At 38.2% G+C, this 24,577-nt stretch overlaps 1 protein-coding gene across 4 annotated transcripts in view; it reads left to right on the top strand.

Annotated features, from left to right (window-relative positions):
* Window positions 1-24,577, top strand: part of LOC134672790 (stress-activated protein kinase JNK) — a 211,597-nt gene that overhangs the window by 175,044 nt on the left and 11,976 nt on the right. For 2 of the 4 annotated variants that reach the window (XM_063530748.1, XM_063530745.1), the window contains 3 exons: window positions 8,113-8,226; window positions 8,632-8,798; window positions 23,307-23,436. In XM_063530748.1, the coding sequence (XP_063386818.1) occupies window positions 8,644-8,798; window positions 23,307-23,436 (285 nt within the window). In that variant the 5' untranslated portion in view covers window positions 8,113-8,226; window positions 8,632-8,643. Of the gene's footprint in view, window positions 1-8,112; window positions 8,227-8,631; window positions 8,799-9,057; window positions 9,159-12,756; window positions 12,896-23,306; window positions 23,437-24,577 lie in introns of those variants that run through there. The other 2 variants (XM_063530746.1, XM_063530747.1) reach the window with 2 other exon arrangements.

Genomic DNA, 24,577 nt, shown 5'->3' with positions numbered 1-24,577 from the left:
TCGCTAACGAAGAGGCTGCATGCGTAGGGTCAACGCAAATTCATATTTTGATCTAATATTAATAATTCATATTTTGATCTAATATTAATAAGCACTCATATTTCAAACTATATTAATGCTCCGTGAATAATTTGATGTGGCAAATATCAACTATTTTATAATTTCGACAGTAGAACTGGGGCTCTGTAAATGACTTACGCTCGTTACTTAGCGAAGTGCTTAGAGGAAGTGCTTTTCTAATAAATGGGGTTAAGATTACCGCCATTTTTGCAAGTTAAAAGCAAGCAAGCAAATGGCCACCATTCCGTTAACATTTTAGTCCTCCTTCCATCACTCTGCCTAGCAACATGTCACGCCCAACTCAATTTATTATGTATTTACGCGTATTATGAATGGCTCTATCCACGTAATAAAATAAGCGTCACTTCTAACACTGCGGGATTGAAAGTAACGGACACCGTTTTATCACGCTGTCACGTAGACAAAAACGACCTATTTTAAATGGTATATTTCCACTAACGTTATTGATTCATACTTATTCATACTAGTCCCTTAATTTAATGAATGAATAATTAATACATTGCATATTTACATCTCATGGATAATTTTCAGACCTTTGACCTTACAGTGTATGTTAAATAGAACCTCTACCACCAGTTTTGACGTTGACATAACGCTCACGTCTACGTAATTTACTTTCGGTACATCTCGCTTGCACTAATATGCTAGTACGAGCGAGATGCATAGAAAGTAAGTTACGTAGACGTGAGCGAATGTGTCAATGTCAAAACTGGTGGTAGCCGTATAGGTCCCTACTCGGGTTAATTTCTATTTCCTTCATATTATAACAATACAAAAATCAAACAGAATGACTTATTTTAAATGTCCACTTATGTATACTTATTTCTGAATATATAAGAAGCGGCTTTATAGGGCCGATATGTACAAATGTATAAAGGTCCTATTAAATAACCCAGCAAACATTGTATTTTTTCCTAGGCTCGAAGATGATTTTACCAATTTAAGTGAAAATGACGTCCTAAGTCACCAATTATTTTACGTATTGTACACTTTTACTTCCAAGTCAAAATATAGGGATAATAAAACGTAAATTTCACTTCATAAATACACCATGAAGTCAGGGACTTAGGGGTTGAAAATAAGGCAAAATATTAGGTAAAATTAACCTTAAACCCTGACCAATAGGTCAAATCTACTAATAAGGTATTTTAGGTGTATTTGCGACGTAATTATTACTTATACGGGGACTATGAAGTCACGGACTTAATGGTTGAAAATAAGTCGTATTACTAGGTAAAATTAACTTCGTACCCTGACCAATAGGTCAAATATACTAATAAGGCCTTTTAGGTGTATATGCGACGTAATTATTTCTTATACGGAGACCATGAAGTCAGGGACTTAATGGTTGAAAATCTGTCGAAATATTAGGTAATATTAACTTCGAACCCTGACCAATAGGTCAAATGTACCAATAAGGCATTTTAGGTGTATATACGACGTAATTATTTCTTATACGGGGACTATGAAGTCACGGACTTAATGGTTGAAAATAAGTCGTATTACTAGGTAAAATTAACTTCGTACCCTGACCAATAGGTCAAATATACTAATAAGGCCTTTTAGGTGTATATGCGACGTAATTATTTCTTATACGGAGACCATGAAGTCAGGAACTTAATGGTTGAAAATCTGTCGAAATATTAGGTAATATTAACTTCGAACCCTGACCAATAGGTCAAATGTACCAATAAGGCATTTTAGGTGTATATACGACGTTATTATTTCTTATACGGGGACCATGAAGTCAGGGACTTAATGGTTGAAAATCTGTCGAAATATTAGGTAATATTAACTGCAAAGTCTGACCAATAGGTCAAATGTACTAATAAGACATTTTAGGTGTATTTGCGACGTAATTATTTCTTATACGGAGACCTTTAGGTCGTCGATTTTATGTCGATTTAGCTACTGATTTTAGGTAAATGTTACTTAAAATAGATACCAAATTGCGACCATATAGTTAAAATCACTTGTAAAGTACTATCAATACCATAAGGTTGTGCCGCCATTTTCTTTCATTATAACGAGATGCTAAATATGAAATTGCATAATTTAAGTTGTTATATCTTGAATGGTGCCATCGCACGGTACTTCATTGTGCTAATATTCAAAATAAAACAATAATTTTGATCAAGTCAATACACTCACACACACAAATATTCAATTACAACACTCAATTACAAGCAAATATATGCATTTTGATGTTATAAAATGTTGAAAACTTAAATATTTCAAAAGCCCATCGATAGTTTTGTATGTAAACCTAACATACTGCACGAAAAAAATTTCTGTGCACTAGATTTCATCGTTCTTCATCAGCGTAATCGGCCTAAATTATTTTACATGACTTAGTGGCCGCCATTATCATTGCACAACTTAAAGTTGTTTTCTTGTTAGACATTTTGTTTCTGAGTGAAAAGAATATATAAGCGTAATGTTTGTGTCTCTTTTTCTCTTCATCGCGTCTCATCTAAATATTGTCTCGCAGAGTAATTATATGGATAAAAATATGTCGCCATCACGTCTAAAGGTGGTAAAGAATACCAAATTAGTACATTTTCACTACGCGGCACGTCGTGGCGACGTCGAATCCACGTCGGAAACATGACCTAGTGTTGACCTAATGGTTGTAATCACTAATTTACCGTCAATAAATACGTCGCCGGCACGTGCGTTTTTTCCCCATTTATGTCGACTCGACGTGCCCACGACGTCGATTCGACGTGCCTCATTTTGGTCTCCTAAATTGTGCGACCTAAAATAGGTGCCTTTTTCGGAATATCGACCAAAAATGTTTGCTGGGAATAAATTAAAAAAAAAAAAAAAACAGAATGACGTCTAAGAATAAGAACTAGAAATATAAACTAGCAACCCTAACATTGCATCACTCTCCCCATTACCGCCGATGAGCGAAACGGGCCCGCGGGACCGAACGAATCAAAGTAAACGCGCCCGTTCCGCTCATTCGTCCCATTCGTTCTTCCATTCGCGTTCTATTGCGGCGAGCCGTCTTGTCTAATTAAATGCTCCTTGGTGGCTGGAGGAAATAAAATTGTTGGAGTGAATGGTTATAATTATTAGTTTCGATTTATTTAATGAATACAATTTATTTATAAAATTATATTAAGCGACATCATCTAGGGAGGGTTAATTGGGCTACGACGGCGTAGGCACTTGTTACGTGCTACGAGCTCGTAGAATAGCAGAGATTTAATTACACTAAAATGACCCATTTTAGTTGCACGTCAGAATTTATGGCCCGTTCCGAACATTATCATTAATTCAGTGGGACCATTTCGCCAGTGTCAAGGTAATAGGAGCTAAATACGACGACTAAAATTGTACGGTTAGTAGTAGACAGTGTACGCTGATTTTATTAGCTCTTGTAAAGCGATAGCTGGACTTTATGGCTCCTCTACACGATGGGCCAACGCCGGCCACTCCAAGGGACGCATTTATGCGTTAGAGGACGCAGGTGATATTGCTATCTCACTCTACCGCATGGCTGCGTCCCTTGGAGAGGCCGGCGTTGGCCCATCGTGTAGAGGAGCCATTACAAGTAGCACGGAAGTCTCCTTATAATATGTCACAGTCACACCGATACGATAATGATCTGTCAGTGTCAAAAGTGACATTTCTTCAACCAAAAACGTCACTTTTGACACTGACAGATCAGTATCGTATCTGTGTGAGATCCTATAAGCATTGTCAAAATCGGGCCGCCATCGCCAGATAATTCTTCCGAACAAGTTCATAAATTTCAATCATCCCTCTGGGCATTACGAGTACTCTATTGACTCTATTCGATTTTACGAAAAATAATTCATTTTCCGTTCAAAACAACGCCAATTTCCAAGTTAACGAAATTGGCAAATATTTCTTCGTTCCAAATTGTCACTTTCCGATAACGTCGTTCGTTTAATAGAATTCCTCCTGACAAGGTCAAGTCCCTGGCCCTGTCATAGATCACCATTAACAGACTCCTCGTTTTGTACGATTCTTATCAAATGGTTAAGTATACAGTCTGTGTCTGACCATAGGGCTTTAAATCCAGGGCTTGATTTTACTCGCTAAACTGAGCTACTTTTCCTATGGGACCAACCCTAAAATCGGGGATTTTTTTTTTTGGCTTTTCCATAGAAAACGTCGACATCTGATCAACCAAAATGTATGAAACGGTGAAAAATTTTTTCGGGATTTCGGGGTTGGTGCCATAATAAAAGTAGCTCAGTTTAGCGAGTAGAATCGAACCCTGGATTTAAAGCCCCATGGTCAGACACATCCTGTATATAAGCGTCTTATGCTACAGTCTAATTCATTTGAAGCTTATTTGATAATGATACTATCACATTATCAATAAAATAACACCATGAAATACATTAGACAAATAAAGAAAAAAAAATGGTACAGTCAGCAACAAAAGGCGGCGGGCAAGATGTTAATATGATCTTAAAGAATAAGATCGTGAGTTGGATACCTGTGGCCCCCGACCCAGCCCTTTCTGCTGCTTAAGTACTTTATTTAAAACTGAACACATACGTCAATCAGTAATGAAATAAGGAATTGGTACATAAAAATAATTATAAAACATTGACGCCGTCATAAAAATATGTGTAAAAGTGTCGTCAAAGGTTCAAGTGTGGAATGTGGGACGCGGCTAATTTCGCCCCGCCGGTGGCCGAGTGCCGGCCAAGAGGCGAGACCTTTGCCTTTTGAGAAAAAAGCACTTCGGATGCAAGAGGGCGTGGAGACGGTTAAAATCTGTGCTGGCTGGTTATTTTTAGAATAGGTACGGAAAGTTCGTTATGGGCTAACGCAAAATTTTAGTTTCCATATTGAATTTTTACACGTTTTATTCAAGGGCAAAAGGTAAAATTTTAACTCTGTCACGGAATAACGACCAGGCCGCGTAGCCAAGATGCCGATCGCTTACGCTCCGTAGCGATCGAAACGCAACTGTCACTGTCGCACTAATATGGAAGAGTGATAGAGAGACATAAAACTTTTCGTTGTCGAAGCGATAGCGATTGTCACCTTGGCTAGGCCGGCTGCCCCAAACCACGACTATTTGCATTGGCCCAAACGTTAGCTATTTTGGTTTCAACCGGTTCCAATTTCAAATGGAAACTTACGCTATTTGTCAAGCTAACTTTCAAGCTTTATTTGATGTACTGTAGCCGCGGAACTTATAAAGTTTAAACAAACCTACCTATCGATTTTATTACATTTTTTTATTTAACTTCATTGCGTATATTTGTGACGTCCCACGGGTATAGGTACCTTATGGCGGTTGGCGCTTACGCTATTATTAACGCCGCTCCAATATTATTGCGGCGCTATCCGACGTAAGCGCCGGCCGCCATAAGGTTCCTTTTTCCGTGGAACGTCACATTTGTTCGCTTCAAATGATGTAAGAACTTAGATATGAACCACTTCCTAGTATCTGTCAGATGAAATTTGGAATAGGTACAACCTTAATTCCGATGAGAATACAGTAATATGGAACTGATCTGATGCAGTCGGAAGGTAGCCAACGGAACTTCTCAATGGAAAAACACAAACACATCGAGTTAATAGTTCATTGTACAGTTTAGCTGAAAGGTAGATTATTACGAATTACGTTAAATTGACACTGAACTTCATAATCATGTGTTGGTATTTATACTTGAGAATACCTTGCATTAACATTTGAATTTAAAATAAAAATAAAAACATTATCATATTTTAACAGGACAAAAGTATACACGATGTAACATGAGGAAACCGAATAATTTTAACCACGCATTTCTGAGGTCAAAAGAAGGAAAAAAAATTATATGAATTTAGGTCAATTTCGCCAAAAAAAAAATTTTTTTTTGTTCTGTTTTTTCAATTTTTTGTATGTACATAAAAAATAAATATTATTGGTAAACTTGTCACTTAAAATTAATTTTTACAATTTTTTTTCGTAAAACCTACTTTTTGCAAAGTGTTACTTGTCACTTTTTGACATCTATCAATAAGGATATTTAGACTACGTCCCATAGCAGCAACATCACCCTCAAAAAGGCCTTTTACACTGTGTAACAATAAAAACTTGTTTTTTTTTAATTAACATTATCTCTGAAACTAGGCGAATTTTGAAAAAGTTGTTAGGACATTTTTGTCTCTAAATATGATCAGGAATACGCTGTTAAAATTATTTGGTTTACTCATTTACACCGTGTATACGAGTGACGTTGTATTTTGTAAACCCTGTACCGCAGGTTTAAAGTTTATCGCATAATGTCGCGCGGCGCGCCGTCGGCACGTCTCGGCTTATACCGGCTTCGCATAAATTAATATACCGTGTTCGGATATAAACAGACCTTAGAATACGTTTACATTGTATGTATGTAAGGTACCGTTCGGATTCAGACCATATCAGTGTTAACTCGACATTACTGCCGACTGACAGCCATCTGCCGCAAACTTCAAAAAGCCGGTCATCAACATCGATTTTGGCCTCTAGCCCCCTCATATTGCCGCCATATTTGCTGCTGCTAAAGCATTACCTTCCCTACCCTCCAACTCCAAATTTAGCTAGCTTCTAGTGATTAGTTGAGTCAAAAAACCCTGGCACTCGCCAAGTCCCCCGTAATTCTGACAAAGGACCAAACTTCCTGACATGTCAGGGAAAATCCTGACGTATGGGAACCCTAGGCTAGCGGTACTCCTCTACAGTATATCGTCACTTGTTTTTCATGCTCGCCCGCGCATGTTCCTTAGTATGAAGAATAACTATACTCTTTATAAAATGAACCTTCTCTGACGAGGGACCGTCAAATCCATAACCATCGACCAATTTGCATAGGATAATACAAAAATCTCACCTCCAGTACCTCACCTCCACCTATAAACCTATAAACTTTACAGTTTTAAACTCTTTTAAATGTATCAGATTATCGCTCGCTTTGCGCTTATCATCTGCCGCACTCGTCAATCCGCCCATAACCCAGAATAATGTAATTCCATTAAAATGTCATATCTCTATACGACTTTAATAATAACTTACGACGTTTCGGTTCCGATGTAAGCTTGTAAACTCGTAACTCATTTCCATTTCTAAGTGGCAATCTGGCTGCTAAGGTGGATTTTGTAGTTATTCCGCTGCGCTAGTAAAAGTTAATTATTAAAATGCGTTAGGGCGGCTGCTTTAAAATGAGGGGGCGGATTTCCGTAATCCTAAGGAGAATTTTACATTAAAATTAGCACCTTACCGTGAAAACTAAGAGGGGCAATGTTTAATGATAATGAGATATAGGTCAAAATATAGTTGAAGCCCCTCTTATAAGTATTTATAATTTTATTTTCATTACGATTAATCATAAATAATTGCCAGTGGCAAAATTTCATTTATTATACCTATATGCATTTTTGTAAACTGTAAAACTGTACACAATATATGCAGTAGGGGCTTTGCATATCTTATCTTAACTTATTGTTTTCGGGGGCCCGTGCGGATACACTTCGGACCCATAGCAATCTTTTGTGCAGTTACCCCATAGAGAAGATCCGTCAGCTACTCAAGAGCTTTTCCCACCATATCCATGTGTCGGATGATGGAGCTCATGGGTAGCGTTTTAAAGTCCTTCGGTTCCAGATATCCTGCTCCAAAGTCCTTCATTGTTTGTCTGGCGAGGGCGTGACATTCACACATTAAGTGTTTCACCGTCTCTTCCTCTTTGGATAAGGGGCTTTGCATAAGTTTTTTACCAATATTAAGTTATATTTGTTATATATTTGTTCCTGAGTCATGGGTGTTTTCTATGTATTTAAGTATTTGTATATTATATATATCGTTGTCTGAGTACCCACAACACAAGCCTTCTTGACCTTACTGTGGGACTTAGTAATCTGTGTAAGAATGTCCTATAATATTTATTTATTTATTATTTATTTATTTATTATTTAAGTGAGTTAGTGTGTTTATATCTCTGACACAATGCATAAGTTGTGCGAGTTATTGCTTTTTAAGCTTAATTAAATATATGTTTTGTTTGTCCACAGACGTAATCATCTCTGAAGTCTTCCCTCGCCCAAGACTGAGCCTGTGATAGCCGCCGACCGACAATAATAGTTGCCAGTATATGGACACACGTTGTATAACTACACTTCTGTAAAGTAAGTATACCAATGCCAACTACTTGGCACAGCCTATATACCTATTAATTTAAGCCTCTTACTATTGATATTATAAATAAAAGTTCAGGGAATAACGACGACAGTATATAGATTTGTCCTTCTCGCGCCTTAATAAACTAAGGCAGCGTAAACCACTTCGGAAACCTCAACGTTAAGTGTTGCGCGGATTTGGTTAGTCCAAAGGTTTTTACTGCTCCTTCTTGGTGTTTTCTCCTTAACTTTTCATGTGAGTATTATTTCTTAAGTCGTTAATTATTTCTTAAATAGTGAATGCATTACGAAGAAGACGATTGCTGTTACGAATTAGCTATTTATAGTGAACAAGAGTGAGGTTGTTACGTTCAAAATGTATACGCACTACAACACGTTTTCAATTTGTTGCAGTCTCGGTGGTCGATGCCCGGTAGGACGGCGAACGGGCCAACCGTCATGTCGGCCCCGGCGCGACACCCCCACTTCTACACCGTCGAGGTCGGCGACACGAGGTTCACCATCCTCAAGCGATACCAGAACCTCAAACCTATCGGCTCAGGAGCGCAGGGTATTGTCTGGTAAGTAGTTTAGTGTTTAAACAGTCATGGACCTAGAGTAGCTCCCTGTGGGACTCCGAAAATTCTTGGACCTAGAGTTGTGCCTTGAGGGACTCCACTTCAACATCTTAGAGGTCGGCGACATGAGGCGCACACTCGTCAAGTACTACCAGAACCTCAAACCTCAGGCACAGGAGCGCAGGACATTGTTTGGTTAGTACTCCAGTTTGAAGTCACGGATCTAAAGGGTCTTGAACCTGGAATTGTGCTTTGCGGGACTCCCTAACTTCAACATCGTCGAGGACGGCGACAGGAAGCGCACACTCGTCTAGCACTACCAGAACCTCAAACCTCAGGCACAGGAGCGCAGGGCATTGTTTGGTTAGTACAGTCACCTGCAATAATATGTTACACAACGAAGGCCGCAAAAATATCTGACTCGATCTTAATTGTAGAGCCATAAGAGCGTGTCACATATTTTTGCGGCCTTCGAAGAGTAACATATTATTGCAGGTGACTGTACTCCAGTTTAAAGTCACGGATCTAAAAGGTCTTGAACCTAGAGTTGTGCCTTGTGGAACTCCCCAACTTCAACACCGTCGAGGTCGGCGACATGAGGTTCACCGATTTCACAATCCTCAAGCGCTACCAAAACTTCAAACCTTTCGGCTCAAGGCATCGCGTTATCTCTCATATTATTTGCCTGTGATTCTGGTCATTTTTAGCGTTCGTTTCCGACTCTTTTCTACCTTCTAGTCCTAAAAATGATAGAAAGGATAAAAGTTCAAAAACATTCATCGTCTGTTAGTAGATGCATTCAAGTTGTTATCCATATTCGCAAGAATATGTTTTTTTCCTGTAACGACTGTACAACTGGACTAAATCCAACACAATCCTCAAATTAAAATTCTTTCGCAAAAAAGCGATAAGGCCAAGAGGGTTACAAGAGACTATAGATTAAATATAAGTTTATTCCCGTCAACTTTCGTAAATCACATTATTTCCTTCCCAATCATGACACAAAGTCAAGAGAGACAAAAAACCATTTCCAATATTGCCAATTAATTAATTGGTTCACATTCCTCATACGCCTACAAGCTATATTGTAACTTTTTCTTTGAAGAGATACTTCACCTCTGTTGGAGCGAATAAATGAGCATCTCAAAGCGTATGCTTTCATGTACAAAATTAATATGTAATTGGTAGTTTTCTGAAAGTTTTACTTCGATATATTATAAATTATCCAAAGAGATGAGGGCAAATTATTAACATAAGTAGGTGGATCCAACGCATTTTAGAAAAAGATCTTCTGATGTGACCTATAAAATCAAAGTCAAACCACCTGAGAACGTATATGTCACGCTTTTCTTATTTGAGTCTCAAGTACCACTGTACGTAAGTACAAGTACTTCTGAACAAAATTATCCCGCTTGTAATGGTGCAGCGTAAAAAATAGCATTCGATTCTCTTAACTTTGCGATATCTACTGGAAATACTCGAACGAGCATTTATACAAATATGTATGACTCAGGTGAGTATCTAAGCATAGATACTTACCTAACTTAGATAAGTTTCTACAGCATCTTTAAACTTAACTCATCTGGCTTTGTTTTGAAGATGCCAATGTTAGTAGAACTGTCGCGACGGCGTCTGGCAAGTTTCGACGAGACGTTTGAGACCAGACACAGATTAAAGTTCAATTATAGTACCTACCTACTTATAGTACCTAGGGAAGATCACGGCAACAGTGATGCAGTTTAAGAATAGCTTCATGCGAAATTAGATTACCTTGGGGAGGGAGACATATTTAATTTGAAACTAACAGTAAGATAAACAGGAAAGCAAAATGAAATTGTAAAATCACTTTTACTTATAGAGCTTACCGACATTCTATATTTGTTAGTTAGACACATGTCCTTAATGTAATAATGGTTAATAAATTCATAGTATCAGTGAATAAATCGAATAAATTCTGCCATTATAGACCGGGAGTTAAAATAAGCCCCTAATTTTGTGGCGGCAGACATTTTGAGTCCCGCCGCGCTGACCAGTGACCACAGCATGGCGGCAGTCGCGGTCATCCACTCTTTTGTACATTAATGACAAAGTTAACTCTCATGATTCCAAATAGCCTAACTTGCTGGTAACTTCATTTCCATTTCATGCCGTATACACAAATTTAAATTGCAATGTGATTGATGTTGTAATTATTGTAAATTATATTCATTTAACACATTTACAACAGATTGCCTTTGTCATTTACCTAACGATTTCCATCCATAAACTTATTGGTTGCTCTTTCTTTAAATCCAAGTAACTAAACATGACACTATTTATACTAAAACTCAATTACATTCACGTTTCAAGTGCTTGTGACATTTTATTTTCTAGCTATTTAAACTTTGTTTTTGTTTTTTAAGCTTGCACCAGTATGGTTGTGTTGACAGACCAAATAATGAATATGAAGTACGAAACACTCACAAAAATTGCGAAAGAGTTTTTAAAAGAATAAGATTTCGTGCCTCCACTGTAAATTGCATTTTCATTCATTTCATTTATTCATTGCAAAGTCATGTACATATATTTTGTCTAGTAACTGAATTGTGGTTTGCGCTTGCACGCAGTATTTGCATTTCAGCACCGCTTTGTACAAGCTTTTATCTAGATGAATCGGCTTTTAATTTTAGTGTGCCATTAAAACATTCGTTACTTTATTCTTATATCTATATGACAACCATAGCTGAATGACATTTAGGGCCTGGACCAATAAATAAATCTATTTACAATATAAACACAAATTTTAAATGTTGACGATACTTTACGGCACAATAAATACTATCTATCGTGGTAATGTTAAACAAACAGCGGCCTAAATCTATTTAATATGTCACCGAGCCCAGACAAGCCGTACTCCAACTCATAATACATGTTGAAATATTAACCCAACCGTGGAGTCTTGGGTTGGGCTGCGTGAACATTAGATATGCTTACTAACATTGTATGTAATAGATTTCAAATTATTTGTCTAGATAATTCTCGCATACGTACATATTCTGCAATTCTAACTTAAATTGAACCCTCCACTTAAATAGACAGAGCTAAAGTCAACTATTTGTATACATTTGCATATGACCTTTAAGCATTGCCAGAAATTAAAGTTTGTTTGATATTCTAACAGCAAACATACGCCAGGGACCAGGTTTCCAATCCATAACATCGTTTTTTGATCCACTCTAATAACATGTGATACGTACTTACGTTTAGTAGCTATAAGACTTAAATGAGCCAATGGGCAACAACACAATGCTGCGGGGAAAATACCTTAGGAATTAAACACTACGTTAAATAAAGTCTTGCACTTAAATTTACAAAACCCAACGAACATATAACAACTATTAGGTTTTTCAATCAATAACCAATAGCAATAAAAACTAGGACACTGACAATGGGACCACTGTGTTCAATAGCGAGACCATTTATGACGTACTCACACATGAGATCTGTATCTGTTAGGTCAGCATAATGAGTCTAGGTAGGTACCTAATACGAAACCTCATTTGATATTTTAAGTGTTTTTTGGTAAAGGAAAAGATCATAAGTAAACCTGCAAAGTTTAAAAGGCGTGTACTCAACACACATCAGGCTATCGTGGGGACTATAAGCCTAAACCTTCTTGTAAAATGAAAAAACAGCAGCGGGTCAGATCTACCGGTAAAGAGTTTAATATAAGGTCAATGTGGAGAAGTGTATCAGGTAAGACCGACTGCCTTCTCTTTCGTCGCTCCTAACTCTTGAGTTTGTACAGATACCCCACTTACAGAAGGCAGGTACCGCAGAAGGAGCGAAGCTCTTGCTTTCTGACTATGTCTGAGCGACGTACGTACACAAATACGAGAGTTCTTGCTTTATGACGCTCTTCCCAACCAAAAATGTCATATGCCTGTCATCTCCACATTGACAATACCCTTTTTCTTTATAGTTGATCGTGCTCGAGTATAACAAATAGTTATAGCCATGGTTCAGTATTACGCGGTCTCGCTCGGTGACGTGGTGTTCAAGATACCCACGCGTTACACGGAGCTAGTGCGGCACGGCGCTGGCGCGCAGGGGATAGTTTGGTAAGATTAGTCATACGGGGCGGGGGATGTTGTATTACCACGTTTGTTTTGTGAAGCGTACGGCTATTTTGATTGCAGAACATTTAAAAAATTGTCTAAATCTCACGAGGAAGTTCGCGAGAGGAAAATTACTTTATAACTCTACTGTGAGAGATAATTTTGGTTCCAGGCATTTGGTATATGACTTGTGGATGATTTCTTATTGCTGCAGTTCATGCTTTTGTCTTGTCTTTGGCGAAAAAGAATTCGAAAGCTTTAACATAACAATTTTTAAAGAAAATATCTATGTCGATAACACCATCTACGGATGGACCTTTTAGCGAAACTTCACGTTTAACCGTTAGTCCAAAAATAGGAGTAGCCTCTAACAGCTGCAAACAATGAATTTAAAAGAAAACTATGTATATGACAGGCTGACATAGATCACATGGATTTATAGTCGGGGTATGCTTGGCTTCTTATCTTCTTCTTCAATTTAGTGCCTAGATTTCTGAGTAAGCGACACGATGGACACTCACTTTCCAATATATATACTAAATTATGCTTTGTTAGTAACTTTGAATATATAGCTTTACTTATTTTAGCAAAATAAACGTGGTACTACAATAGTGTGCTTTACTACGTTAACGCTTCATAATTGTTGCTTCTTATTTATTCAACAACATAATCTAATTTGCTTGTCTAAGAGGGTCTTAAGGGTTACTATCACCGCATTCTGTATTCTGACACTTGTGAACTTCGGCAATTATCAATGGTTCATATTGAATAAGCTTTTCACTGAATAGTCCACTAAATGGCCGGCTTTTCTTCTCTAACCAATCAATGCTTTTTAATTAACTATTGGGAGCGGATGTCGAACTTGAGAATACAATTGAACATGAATAACACGATTCTATTTTCCTTTGTACTTGGACTTTGTATTGGGCCAATGTTTTCATGTTATGGTTATTGAATAAGACTATCATATTTATTTAAAATAATTTCATATTTAAATCTTCAAACTTCTGTGCGAATATCATTTGTAATAGTTGGTTTTCGCCGAAGGAAAAATTTGCGAGGATACCTGCATATATGTGAAGAAATCAGAAGTTCCACAAAGGGCTTAGCGTGAGGACTGTAGCCCAATCTCTTGTACAACGAGAAGAGGCCTTTGCCTAGTGGGACATACTCGTATAACACATAATACAGTGTTCTTTTTTCACTTTGCTAAAGTCACATCACAAAAAGAAAGTTACAAAACAGTTTTTTCAATGTTTCGGATTTCGCCATTGCTACTCTTCCACATAAAAAAATCACTATGCTTGAATGTTCAGTCATGGGAAAATATTGGGATTGTATTGGTTCTAAATAACCTCCAAGGCATGAGACCCTCAGGGGTCATCTCCTTCCTTGCCATATCAACAGTTCTTCACAATACCCCCTTACCCCGAGCCCCGGATTTTGTCGTGAATAAAAAATAATTAGATTTAAAGTGGCGTGACATTGGTGTGTATAAAAAATAATAAGGTTTTAAATGTTTAAATAATTCATGGAAATAGTGCCTCGGATAAGATCCGCAGCAAAACATTGGACTATTGGAGTACAAGGGTCCTCTTGTTATTCTAACCTGGTTGACGGGAACTTGGTAGGATATTGAAAAGATAAAACCAAATATTTGACATGCAATTTAATATACCCCGCTAAATAATTACAAGGCACTCCGCTTCGGGGCGGGCGTTACTCAAAATACAATTTGTTTCTATAAGCCGTTGGCGGCTGTTGGGTGACACTATGGCAATTCTTAACCTACGATCGCGAGATGGGCGAAACGCGGAGTTTTGGCCAAAACCTAAAACGGAAGTCTAGTGCACTCACGGATACCGGGTGTAGCTTTCATCCTGGAACTTAGCGTAGCAGACAGATCGACGTAGATCAGCGGCGGGCGTCCATCGAGCCCCAGCTGTGACAAGCTAAGGCGAGAACAACCCGCGGCGCTCGGAGTTTTACGGGAAGGACCCGCTCGAAGACACCTTGGAGTCGTCGGACGGCAGCATAGCCATCCGACACACGGCCTGCAAGTCGAGGCCGCGTCCTACGGCGTAGAAGCAGCGTCAACATGACGCTCAGCAAAATCGGGGACGCGCAACAGCGCGCCAGGGAACACGATCACCAACCGTGCTCATGTCCATCGGCGACACGGGACGCACTAAGTAAATCACGCGCATAATTCACGCACAGCGATATACGCACTTTACAAATCGGTCTCCCACCAGCCGGACCAGGCGGCGGAAGGAGACGAGGCAATTCCTCTTAATCTTTAATTAGAAACCATCTACATCCTAGCGTATTCCCATTCCAAGTCTAAGTGAAGTGACAGTGACAGTTCGAAATCTTCCCCTACCGGACACGTTGCGTTTCGATTCACATCAACACATTAAACGTCAAACCAACTTAAATCTTTTCTAAATCAAATGATTCACGAAAAATGTCAATGCTCATTAATACTTGTAATATTTTAATTGGTTAATAATAATTACTAATAATTATATTTTTTATTACTGTTTTCTACATTGTTTCATTTAGAATATCTTCCTTCCGATGCGGTAACTAAACGCGTAACTTATTTTCTGACAGTTCATCTGTCAAAAATTTCAACCTTTTGACACCGTCAAAATCGCTATTTATGTTTCATAAAAATTCCGAAAATGATTCTAAAATACAAATTAAATTAGGATGTGACCTACTTGGGCAGTTAGGATATGTCACGAGGATCATTTTGATATACGTGAAGCCAGGTTTGGTTCAACAACCTCTGCACAATCTGGGTGACAAGTTCCGTTCGAGTGGCATTCTCTTTGGACTTGTTTCTTCGAAACCAGTTAGCCAGGAGGCAGTATATGCTAATCAACCTACAGCTGAGAAGGTACATTACAGTTTTACATAAGTGTCATACTCTGGTGTATGTTGTTCTGTCGAAAATGCGACACTAATGTTGTATAGGTCACGTTGTATGAGGAAGTATATGTTTGGTATAGGAAATTATGTAGCATCGCTACAATATCCCCTCTCTCGGCAAAGAGGTTAAGCACCGGTTAACCGAGGCAGCCGGGGTAACCGGAGAAAAATAAATTAACCGGATACCTAATCAACAAATTCATTAGGACGTTTTTATATATATATTCGTTTAACATTAAGCTTAGAACCGTATTTACTGAGCATGCTAAATATTACTATGTTTTAATCTACCTATGTCCATCTCTGGGACTGTAAGTTTTATTTCTAAATGTTAACTCTATTAGAAATCACAGTGCATGGCCACTACACTGTGGTTTCTGCAACCTAACTAAAAATATTTTTTTAATTCAAGTAATCCTATATTGACTGGTCTAGCCACTATTCAACATAAATAATAATAAGCTAACTCCCTATTCTAAGGTTCACTAAAGTATTTAAATGCAATTTAAATATTAAGTATTTTCAACTATATTTATAAATTCTTACTATTTAGTATATTACAAGTAGTTATATACCTAATGCAATATTAAGAATTAAGTTTTAATATGGCATGCCCTACTATGTGCATGCCTATGACTACAAAGTTAAATTACTAGTACCTTAATGTAATGTGGTAACTAGTTGCTAATTTATATCTACAAATAACATTAATAATAGTGGAGGCTCACTTGTAGCTCACACTCAAGTCAAATCCCAATGTGTAGCCAGTGGGCTTACACTAAGTGAAAAAAAAAACTTAGTTTTCTTTTTCATGTCTAAGTCAGTGAATTATATCCAATATAATTACATCACCCTGGACCCTTGGGGTGTGTAGTCACAAAAAAATTTGGTTTCCCTGGAAACGCTTGAAAAAAAAATCTTGACCAAATGAGTCAAGGAGGTACGCGTACTCAAAAAAATGGGTTGTTACCTAAGTTCACCCGAATAAAAAATAAGTTACTAACTTGAAAATACACCTTGTAAAATATAATATTGAGCATAATGTCACTGAACCAATGCTTTAAAATTAAATGGTAACTGATTTTTTCAGATTACCTTAACTACAAAGCGGTTTGCTCTAGCAGTCGGAAATTCGGAGGTTATGTGACGAATCAGGAATACTACTCCAAATGGAATGCAGCATGCCGTTCAACAACATGTCCCTACCTTTAGCGAATACAAATGGTGCATATTTCAGCAGAACTTTAAAAGATGCTATGCTAAGATAGCTGAAATTGAGGTTGATTCTAAGACCAATTTCCTCAAGTTTCAAAAAAAAACAAATTATATGAACATTTAAGTTCTATAAAATAGTTCCATTTAGAACCGAATAAGTCAAAAACAAAGAAATTTAGAGTGTCTCGTCTATCATACTAAGTCACCGGAATGAAAAGTTTGAGTTGGTTTGAGAAATAAAAATGAATAAATATTTTAATACTTTTGAAATGGGTGGGTCGGGCGGGTGGGTGTCTAACGCGGCACCCCATGGTCGCGTATTAAACAATGAGGCATTAGGCACGGGTAGGGATGGGTAGATAAGGTATCCCCCCCCTCCTACTTCATAAAATTCCTCTCCTTCCCCGTCCGGCATGTCAGTAGAAAAAATAGTTTGCTTGTGTCAGGGTATGTAATAAAGTATAATAAATTGGTAACACTTCACTTTATACAGGAAGTGTTAAAATAAATTACCTACCTCTCAAATGGAGCATGGTGAAAAAAAAATAATATGTGGCTGAGCGCTATGCTAATTGGTCATAGTGTAGCCTAATAATAATTGTAATAATTGATGAATTTGCTACCCTGTCACAAGTAAACTTACAAATTAATTAATTTTATATTTTTAATACAAATAATTTCACTAAATTTTTTAAAAATAAAGTTTTTTAAATGACAAAAATTTTATAAATTGATGTTATCGCTCTCCCAAGCTCACAATAACCAGGCTATATATTTAATTTAAACTTTGTTCGGGCGCCATTGTCGTGAATAAAAAATAATTAGATTTAAAGTGGCGTGACATTGGTGTGTATAAAAAATAATAAGGTTTTAAATGTTTAAATAATTAATGGAAATAGTGCCTCGGATAAGATCCGCAGCAAAACATTGGACTATTGGAGTACAAGGGTCCTCTTGTTATTCTAACCTGGTTGACGGGAACTTGGTAGGATATTGAAAAGATAAAACCAAATATTTGACATGCAATTTAATATACCCCGCTAAATAATTACAAGGCACTCCGCTTCGGGGCGGGCGTTACTCAAAATACAATTTGTTTCTATAAGCCGTTGGCGGCTGTTGGGTGACACTATGGCAATTCTTAACCTACGATCGCGAGATGGGCGAAACGCGGAGTTTTGGCCAAAACCTAAAACGGAAGTCTAGTGCACTCACGGATACCGGGTGTAGCTTTCATCCTGGAACTTAGCGTAGCAGACAGATCGACGTAGATCAGCGGCGGGCGTCCATCGAGCCCCAGCTGTGACAAGCTAAGGCGAGAACAACCCGCGGCGCTCGGAGTTTTACGGGAAGGACCCGCTCGAAGACACCTTGGAGTCGTCGGACGGCAGCATAGCCATCCGACACACGGCCTGCAAGTCGAGGCCGCGTCCTACGGCGTAGAAGCAGCGTCAACATGACGCTCAGCAAAATCGGGGACGCGCAACAGCGCGCCAGGGAACACGATCACCAACCGTGCTCATGTCCATCGGCGACACGGGACGCACTAAGTAAATCACGCGCATAATTCACGCACAGCGATATACGCACTTTACAAATCGGTCTCCCACCAGCCGGACCAGGCGGCGGAAGGAGACGAGGCAATTCCTCTTAATCTTTAATTAGAAACCATCTACATCCTAGCGTATTCCCATTCCAAGTCTAAGTGAAGTGACAGTGACAGTTCGAAATCTTCCCCTACCGGACACGTTGCGTTTCGATTCACATCAACACATTAAACGTCAAACCAACTTAAATCTTTTCTAAATCAAATGATTCACGAAAAATGTCAATGCTCATTAATACTTGTAATATTTTAATTGGTTAATAATAATTACTAATAATTATATTTTTTATTACTGTTTTCTACATTGTTTCATTTAGAATATCTTCCTTCCGATGCGGTAACTAAACGCGTAACTTATTTTCTGACAGTTCATCTGTCAAAAATTTCAACCTTTTGACACCGTCAAAATCGCTATTTATGTTTCATAAAAATTCCGAAAATGATTCTAAAATACAAATTAAATTAGGATGTGACCTACTTGGGCAGTTAGGATATGTCACGAGGATCATTTTGATATACGTGAAGCCAGGTTTGGTTCAACAACCTCTGCACAATCTGGGTGACAAGTTCCGTTCGAGTGGCATTCTCTTTGGACTTGTTTCTTCGAAACCAGTTAGCCAGGAGGCAGTATATGCTAATCAACCTACAGCTGAGAAGGTACATTACAGTTTTACATAAGTGTCATACTCTGGTGTATGTTGTTCTGTCGAAAATGCGACACTAATGTTGTATAGGTCACGTTGTATGAGGAAGTATATGTTTGGTATAGGAAATTATGTAGCATCGCTACAATTTCAATACCAATAACCTAAAGCGAGGACAGGCTCGGAATAACAATAAGTGTTTTACTGTCCTCGTAAATTGAGGCGCCCGTAAACCTGAGCAGCACGTTAAATATTTACGCACTACATTAGCGTTCGTAAAAATCCTGGATGAGCGCTCAAGAGACGAGGAAAACGTTAAATTTGAAGTTTTGACGCGCGCTTTGGCACTTGGAATCACCCAAGCCTCAATGATTTTTTATACCGTCTCGGAGGCAGACGAGCCTGGTGGTAAGTGATCACCGTAGCCTGTGGACGCCTGCAACTCCACACGGGTGTTACATTCGTGTTGCCGACCCTAAAGTTTTCCCCAGAAACCATTCGAAGTTTCGACGTTGGGCACTTGAAAATATTTTTCGCATCATCATCTTCCTCGCGTTGTCCCAGCAATTTGCCACGGCTCGTGGGAGAGCCTGGGATCCACTTGGTAACTAGCTTAAAAACATTTTTCGCATAAACTTGATAAAGAATTGAATACATGCCAAATTCTGGTATATTATGTAAGAATCCTGGGATGAGTGCTCAAGAGACGAGGGTGACATTGAATTTGAAGTTTTGACGCGCGCTTTGTTTCTTGTCGTCAGTTTAGAATTGAGAACACCCAAGGCTCAAATATAAAGTTTTCCCTAGGAATAATTCTGAAGTTTTGTCGTTCCTTGAGGACATATTTGTCGCTTAGACTTGATTAAACATTTTAGCATATGTAACAATTCTTGGATGAGTGCTCAAGCAACTCGGCAAATATTAATTTGTGAGTTTTAACGCTCGCTTTGTTTCTTGTCGTTCGTAGTAACATCCTTGAAATATTGCAGGCCACGAAGTTTAAAGTTTCTTTAGAAAAATTGAAATTTTAGAGGTTTAGAAAAAGTTGCTCCGTTAGACTTGATTGATCATTTTAGTGTTTCCAAAACATGAGCGCCTGCATGGCTGGGCGAGTAACTAGCAATGGAAATAATCGTAATGTCATTAACATACCCTCAAGTGTCGTCGTCGTCGTTCTTTGCTCAGATTCGCCTCAAACTTTAAAGTTTTTCCAAGATAGATCATTCTTAACATCAGATAGAGGTATAGACATATCAATAAAAACGAAAACAAGTATTAAAGAAGTGTCCAGTGGAACCCTGAACCTTGATGCAGCATCTATTACAATCTTAGTTTTTTAAGAGTTTTACCAAACTTAAATATTGAAAGCATTTTCTCTGCGACAGGAGAGCACGTGACTAAATCAATGAATGTTGCCTCAATAGTGTCATATAATCATAAAATTGCCTCAATTGTCGCGCTGTCATATTCCTGAGGAATAGATATTGCCTGTTTTTCTACTTCAATGGTCCTCGATATATTTTTAAAAATTCCTGGTACATTGTAACTGTGGATGTCAATCTTTATTACTGCTGAACTTTCATTCCGCCAATGAATCCTCGAATATTTACCAATTCCATTACCTTTAATAAAAAATCTCACGCCGCCGTTTGCCGACTGAAATATTAACGAGATGCGACACTCGCACAACTTTAGGAAACTCGTATCACCACAAACCATGCCTTTATAATTTCAGTCACACTGCATTGAGTTACAGTTTAAATTTCAACGATAGTATGAAACTATATGACGTAATTTGTAAATGACTTGTATGAGTGAGTATGAGTCGGATGCGGGCTGTATTCTCGAACATACATTTGATGTATCAAAATTAAATCAAAGTGAATTTAACTGCATGTCCGTCCGCTCTAAAGCGAAACCACATACGCTGATACTGACACAACGCGCTAATTTTTTCGTTTCTGAATAGCGAAAAGCTGTATTATTCAGAACTACATTCGGAGCCAGTTAAAACGTGCCGAATTTAGGCTGGAACGGCCGAAGCTGTGCAATATTAAACTGGCTGGTTGCGAAATGTAATTTTCCGACATACGTGACGCTGCAAACTGTAAACGATGTTCTAGCATCTTTTATACAGTTAATTGACAGTTTTTAAACCTTATTGCAAAGGGATAAGGTCCACCAATGTTCAGTTAAGAGTGATGATGTTGCAAGGATTGGGTGGCGGAGATAGGACACTGAAATTTGTTAGCGTAGGCGTACATAGTTTACTACATTACCACCTAGAGTTACCCAGGAAGGGTGTGTAGGCTTTGTGAGTTCAGTTTCACATTTTGACTCTAAATTGCTATTTCAGTAGGTTTAATAACGTTTTGGTGGTCACCAAATGACATTTATTACTGTGGTTAAAGTTATCGCTGTTGGTAAACTATGTATACCTACATGCTGATGTTAATGCGACATCAATACTATAATGGTACTCGTATATACATATGTAACTCTATATTGGGCGATTTTGGAGTTGAGAATTAAGATGGTCACTAAATTAATGTCCCCATCGGACCCACAAAATCACTAAAAAAGTCTAATGGACATCTTGAAGGCCCGAGGTATATATATATTTTTCGCGATTTTCTTATCAGTCCAATGGGAGAAATCCGTACATTTTTGACATTCGGGATCACGACCCCAAAATCACCCAGTATTTAGTAAGTATAGATACGAGGATTTATTACTTAAGTACATATTAATAAGTATATAAGCAATAAGTACCTACTAATGCAATACCGCTGCTTTACTTTTGGACTAACAACGCGTAGTTTATAATATTGTACCTACGTGTATCATGTTTTTTACCATGTGACGTCTTGTTTTCGTGAGGGAATTTGTTCTGCGATTCCTGCGAGTTCTGTTCTGTGAATAATATTCTGCGTTTGATTAAAACTTAGCAACGTACATTTATACCGTACAATTTTATTTAGTCACAAATCATATTTAATTATAATGTCTTGTCCTGGCCCCTGTTTCACCAACGTGACAGATGCGACGAATTGTAAAATCACTGTTGCTGACGTCACAGGCATCGATGGGCTACGGTTACCGCTTACCATCGGGCGGGCCGTATTCCTGTTTGCCACCATCATTGTATTATTTAAAAAAACTTTATGATATCGGAAAAAAACAGATATTTCTCTTGCTAAGTTTATGACAATTGTCACAAGAAACACTACAATTGTCACGAAATTCCGACATATAACTCATTACCTGTCAAGAATTAGGTACCTACAATTCTTCTAAATCTTTGACAATTGTCAGAAACTTCGCAGGAGAAATATCTGTTTTTTTCCGATATAATAAAGTTTTTTTAAATAATACAATGATGGTGGCAAACAGGAATATGGCCCGCCCGATGGTATGTGGTAATCGTAGCCCATGGATGCCTGTGACGTCAGCAACAGTGATTTTACAATTCGTCGCACCTGTCACCGATGTAAAATTGGGGCCTGGAGAAGCCCTCATCTCCAGGTGGGATTTTCTGCTATTCAGTCAAGTAAATCACACATATGTAAATGATATTTTTTTCTGTTTCCGACTGCCTAGCAATTAGCAGTATACCTAATTAATACGTAGTTTTTACAATAGTGGTACCAGGTACAGGACAGAACAGTTTTGTTTCAAGCACAAATACTTCGCGAGTATCTTCATTTTCAGAAAATAAGTAGGATCTTACTACCTAATGCGGTAATTTGTAGATGTCAACTTTTACTACAGTGACAACTTATTACATATAAACAGCAACTACTGCAAGTATCCATTGTGATTCATATAGATGCCGACGACCCCTAGTCTTCATGTCACTTTGAAAAGGGGAAATGTGATTGGTATACCTTACCTTAAAAGACTACTTAGTCCTTTCCTCCCTTAGACCCGTAGGTACTCCTCTTTAGTCTTCAGTCTAGCTGTCATCAAGTCATTAAAGTCATCATTCTAATTCCCATTTGTGATTTTCCAGCGCCGCGTACGACACGGTGACGCAACAGAATGTGGCGATCAAGAAGCTGTCGCGCCCCTTCCAGAACGTCACTCACGCTAAACGCGCCTACCGGGAATTCAAGCTCATGAAACTTGTTAACCATAAAAATGTAAGTATACTTGACAATAGTTTTGTTTATTTACAGCCCCGCATAATCTAACTCTAAATTCAAAGGAGTATGTGAAGTCCCCTATCCGCATTGGCTAGCGTGGGGACTATAGCCCAAGCCCTCTCGCGCTCGAGAGAAGGCCTGTGCACAGCAGTGGGACGTATATAGGCTGAGATGATGATGATGATAATCTAACGACACCGCGGATTGTAAGCTACCCGGTGTTGATTCGATAATAGCGACTGCCACCATCAGCACTATAGTCCACTGAAAGCCCTTGGAGAGTTTCCACATGGAAAGATCTCAATATCCTCAAAGTGGGGTTTGGGTTATAAGTTTGTAAACCTCTTGGAAAACAGTGTCGATTTTGATCATTACCATATTTTTATATTAAAGTAAAAGCTCTAAAAAGGCAAAAATTATGCCCAACAGACTGTAAAGATAACTAAGTTTTAAAGCGTTCCAACAATGCAAAACTCTTTCTTGTTCAAATGTCAAAGCCAAACTTTGCGACCTAAGGAGCGTAAAAGTATTATAAAACCTAACCTTTTGATAATTTCGGCGAGGCAACTTCGTCTCTCAGACGCCTTAAATCGTCTTACGGAGAAAATTGACAGAGTGGCGACCACTCACAACTTGAAGTTTGCAGCAAGCGCCTTAACCTTGCCGAGTTGTAATGGTATTTTAATATTGTGTATTAAACTTCAAGCCCTAACCCGAGGGTTGGTTGAAGACGTTGAAGTATTCGTGGAACTTAACTTTAAAGGATTAATCAGTAGGTTTTCGTACGTGTCTTAAACGATTTCAATTTAATTTAGGGCGCAATGAGTGTAGGTAGGTATAGGGCCAATAGAGACTACTCTCTCCAGGCGGATGTTATGCCTACAATCCTTAAAAAATTGGCAATGGCATAAATGATGTTCTAGTTGTAGAATATTTCATTTCAACACCGTCTATCTTTACCGACACTTTATTCTCAGGAGACTGAAGACCTACGAAACAACCGTTGGCAGTGGAAATTAAATTAAATTAAGTGCAGAGAGTATTCTCGAAACAAGTTGAGCTCTAAGATTCAAACGAAACGCGACTCTACTTCTTTGAGAAAATACCAAAATATCAAATGTCAAGTTAATGTAAAAAC

The sequence above is a fragment of the Cydia fagiglandana genome, chromosome 17 (assembly GCF_963556715.1).
Source record: "Cydia fagiglandana chromosome 17, ilCydFagi1.1, whole genome shotgun sequence".
Classification (NCBI taxonomy): Eukaryota; Metazoa; Arthropoda; class Insecta; order Lepidoptera; family Tortricidae; genus Cydia; species Cydia fagiglandana.
The sequence above is the reverse complement of the archived record's forward strand: the minus strand, read 5'-3'. Positions and strand labels throughout refer to the sequence as shown.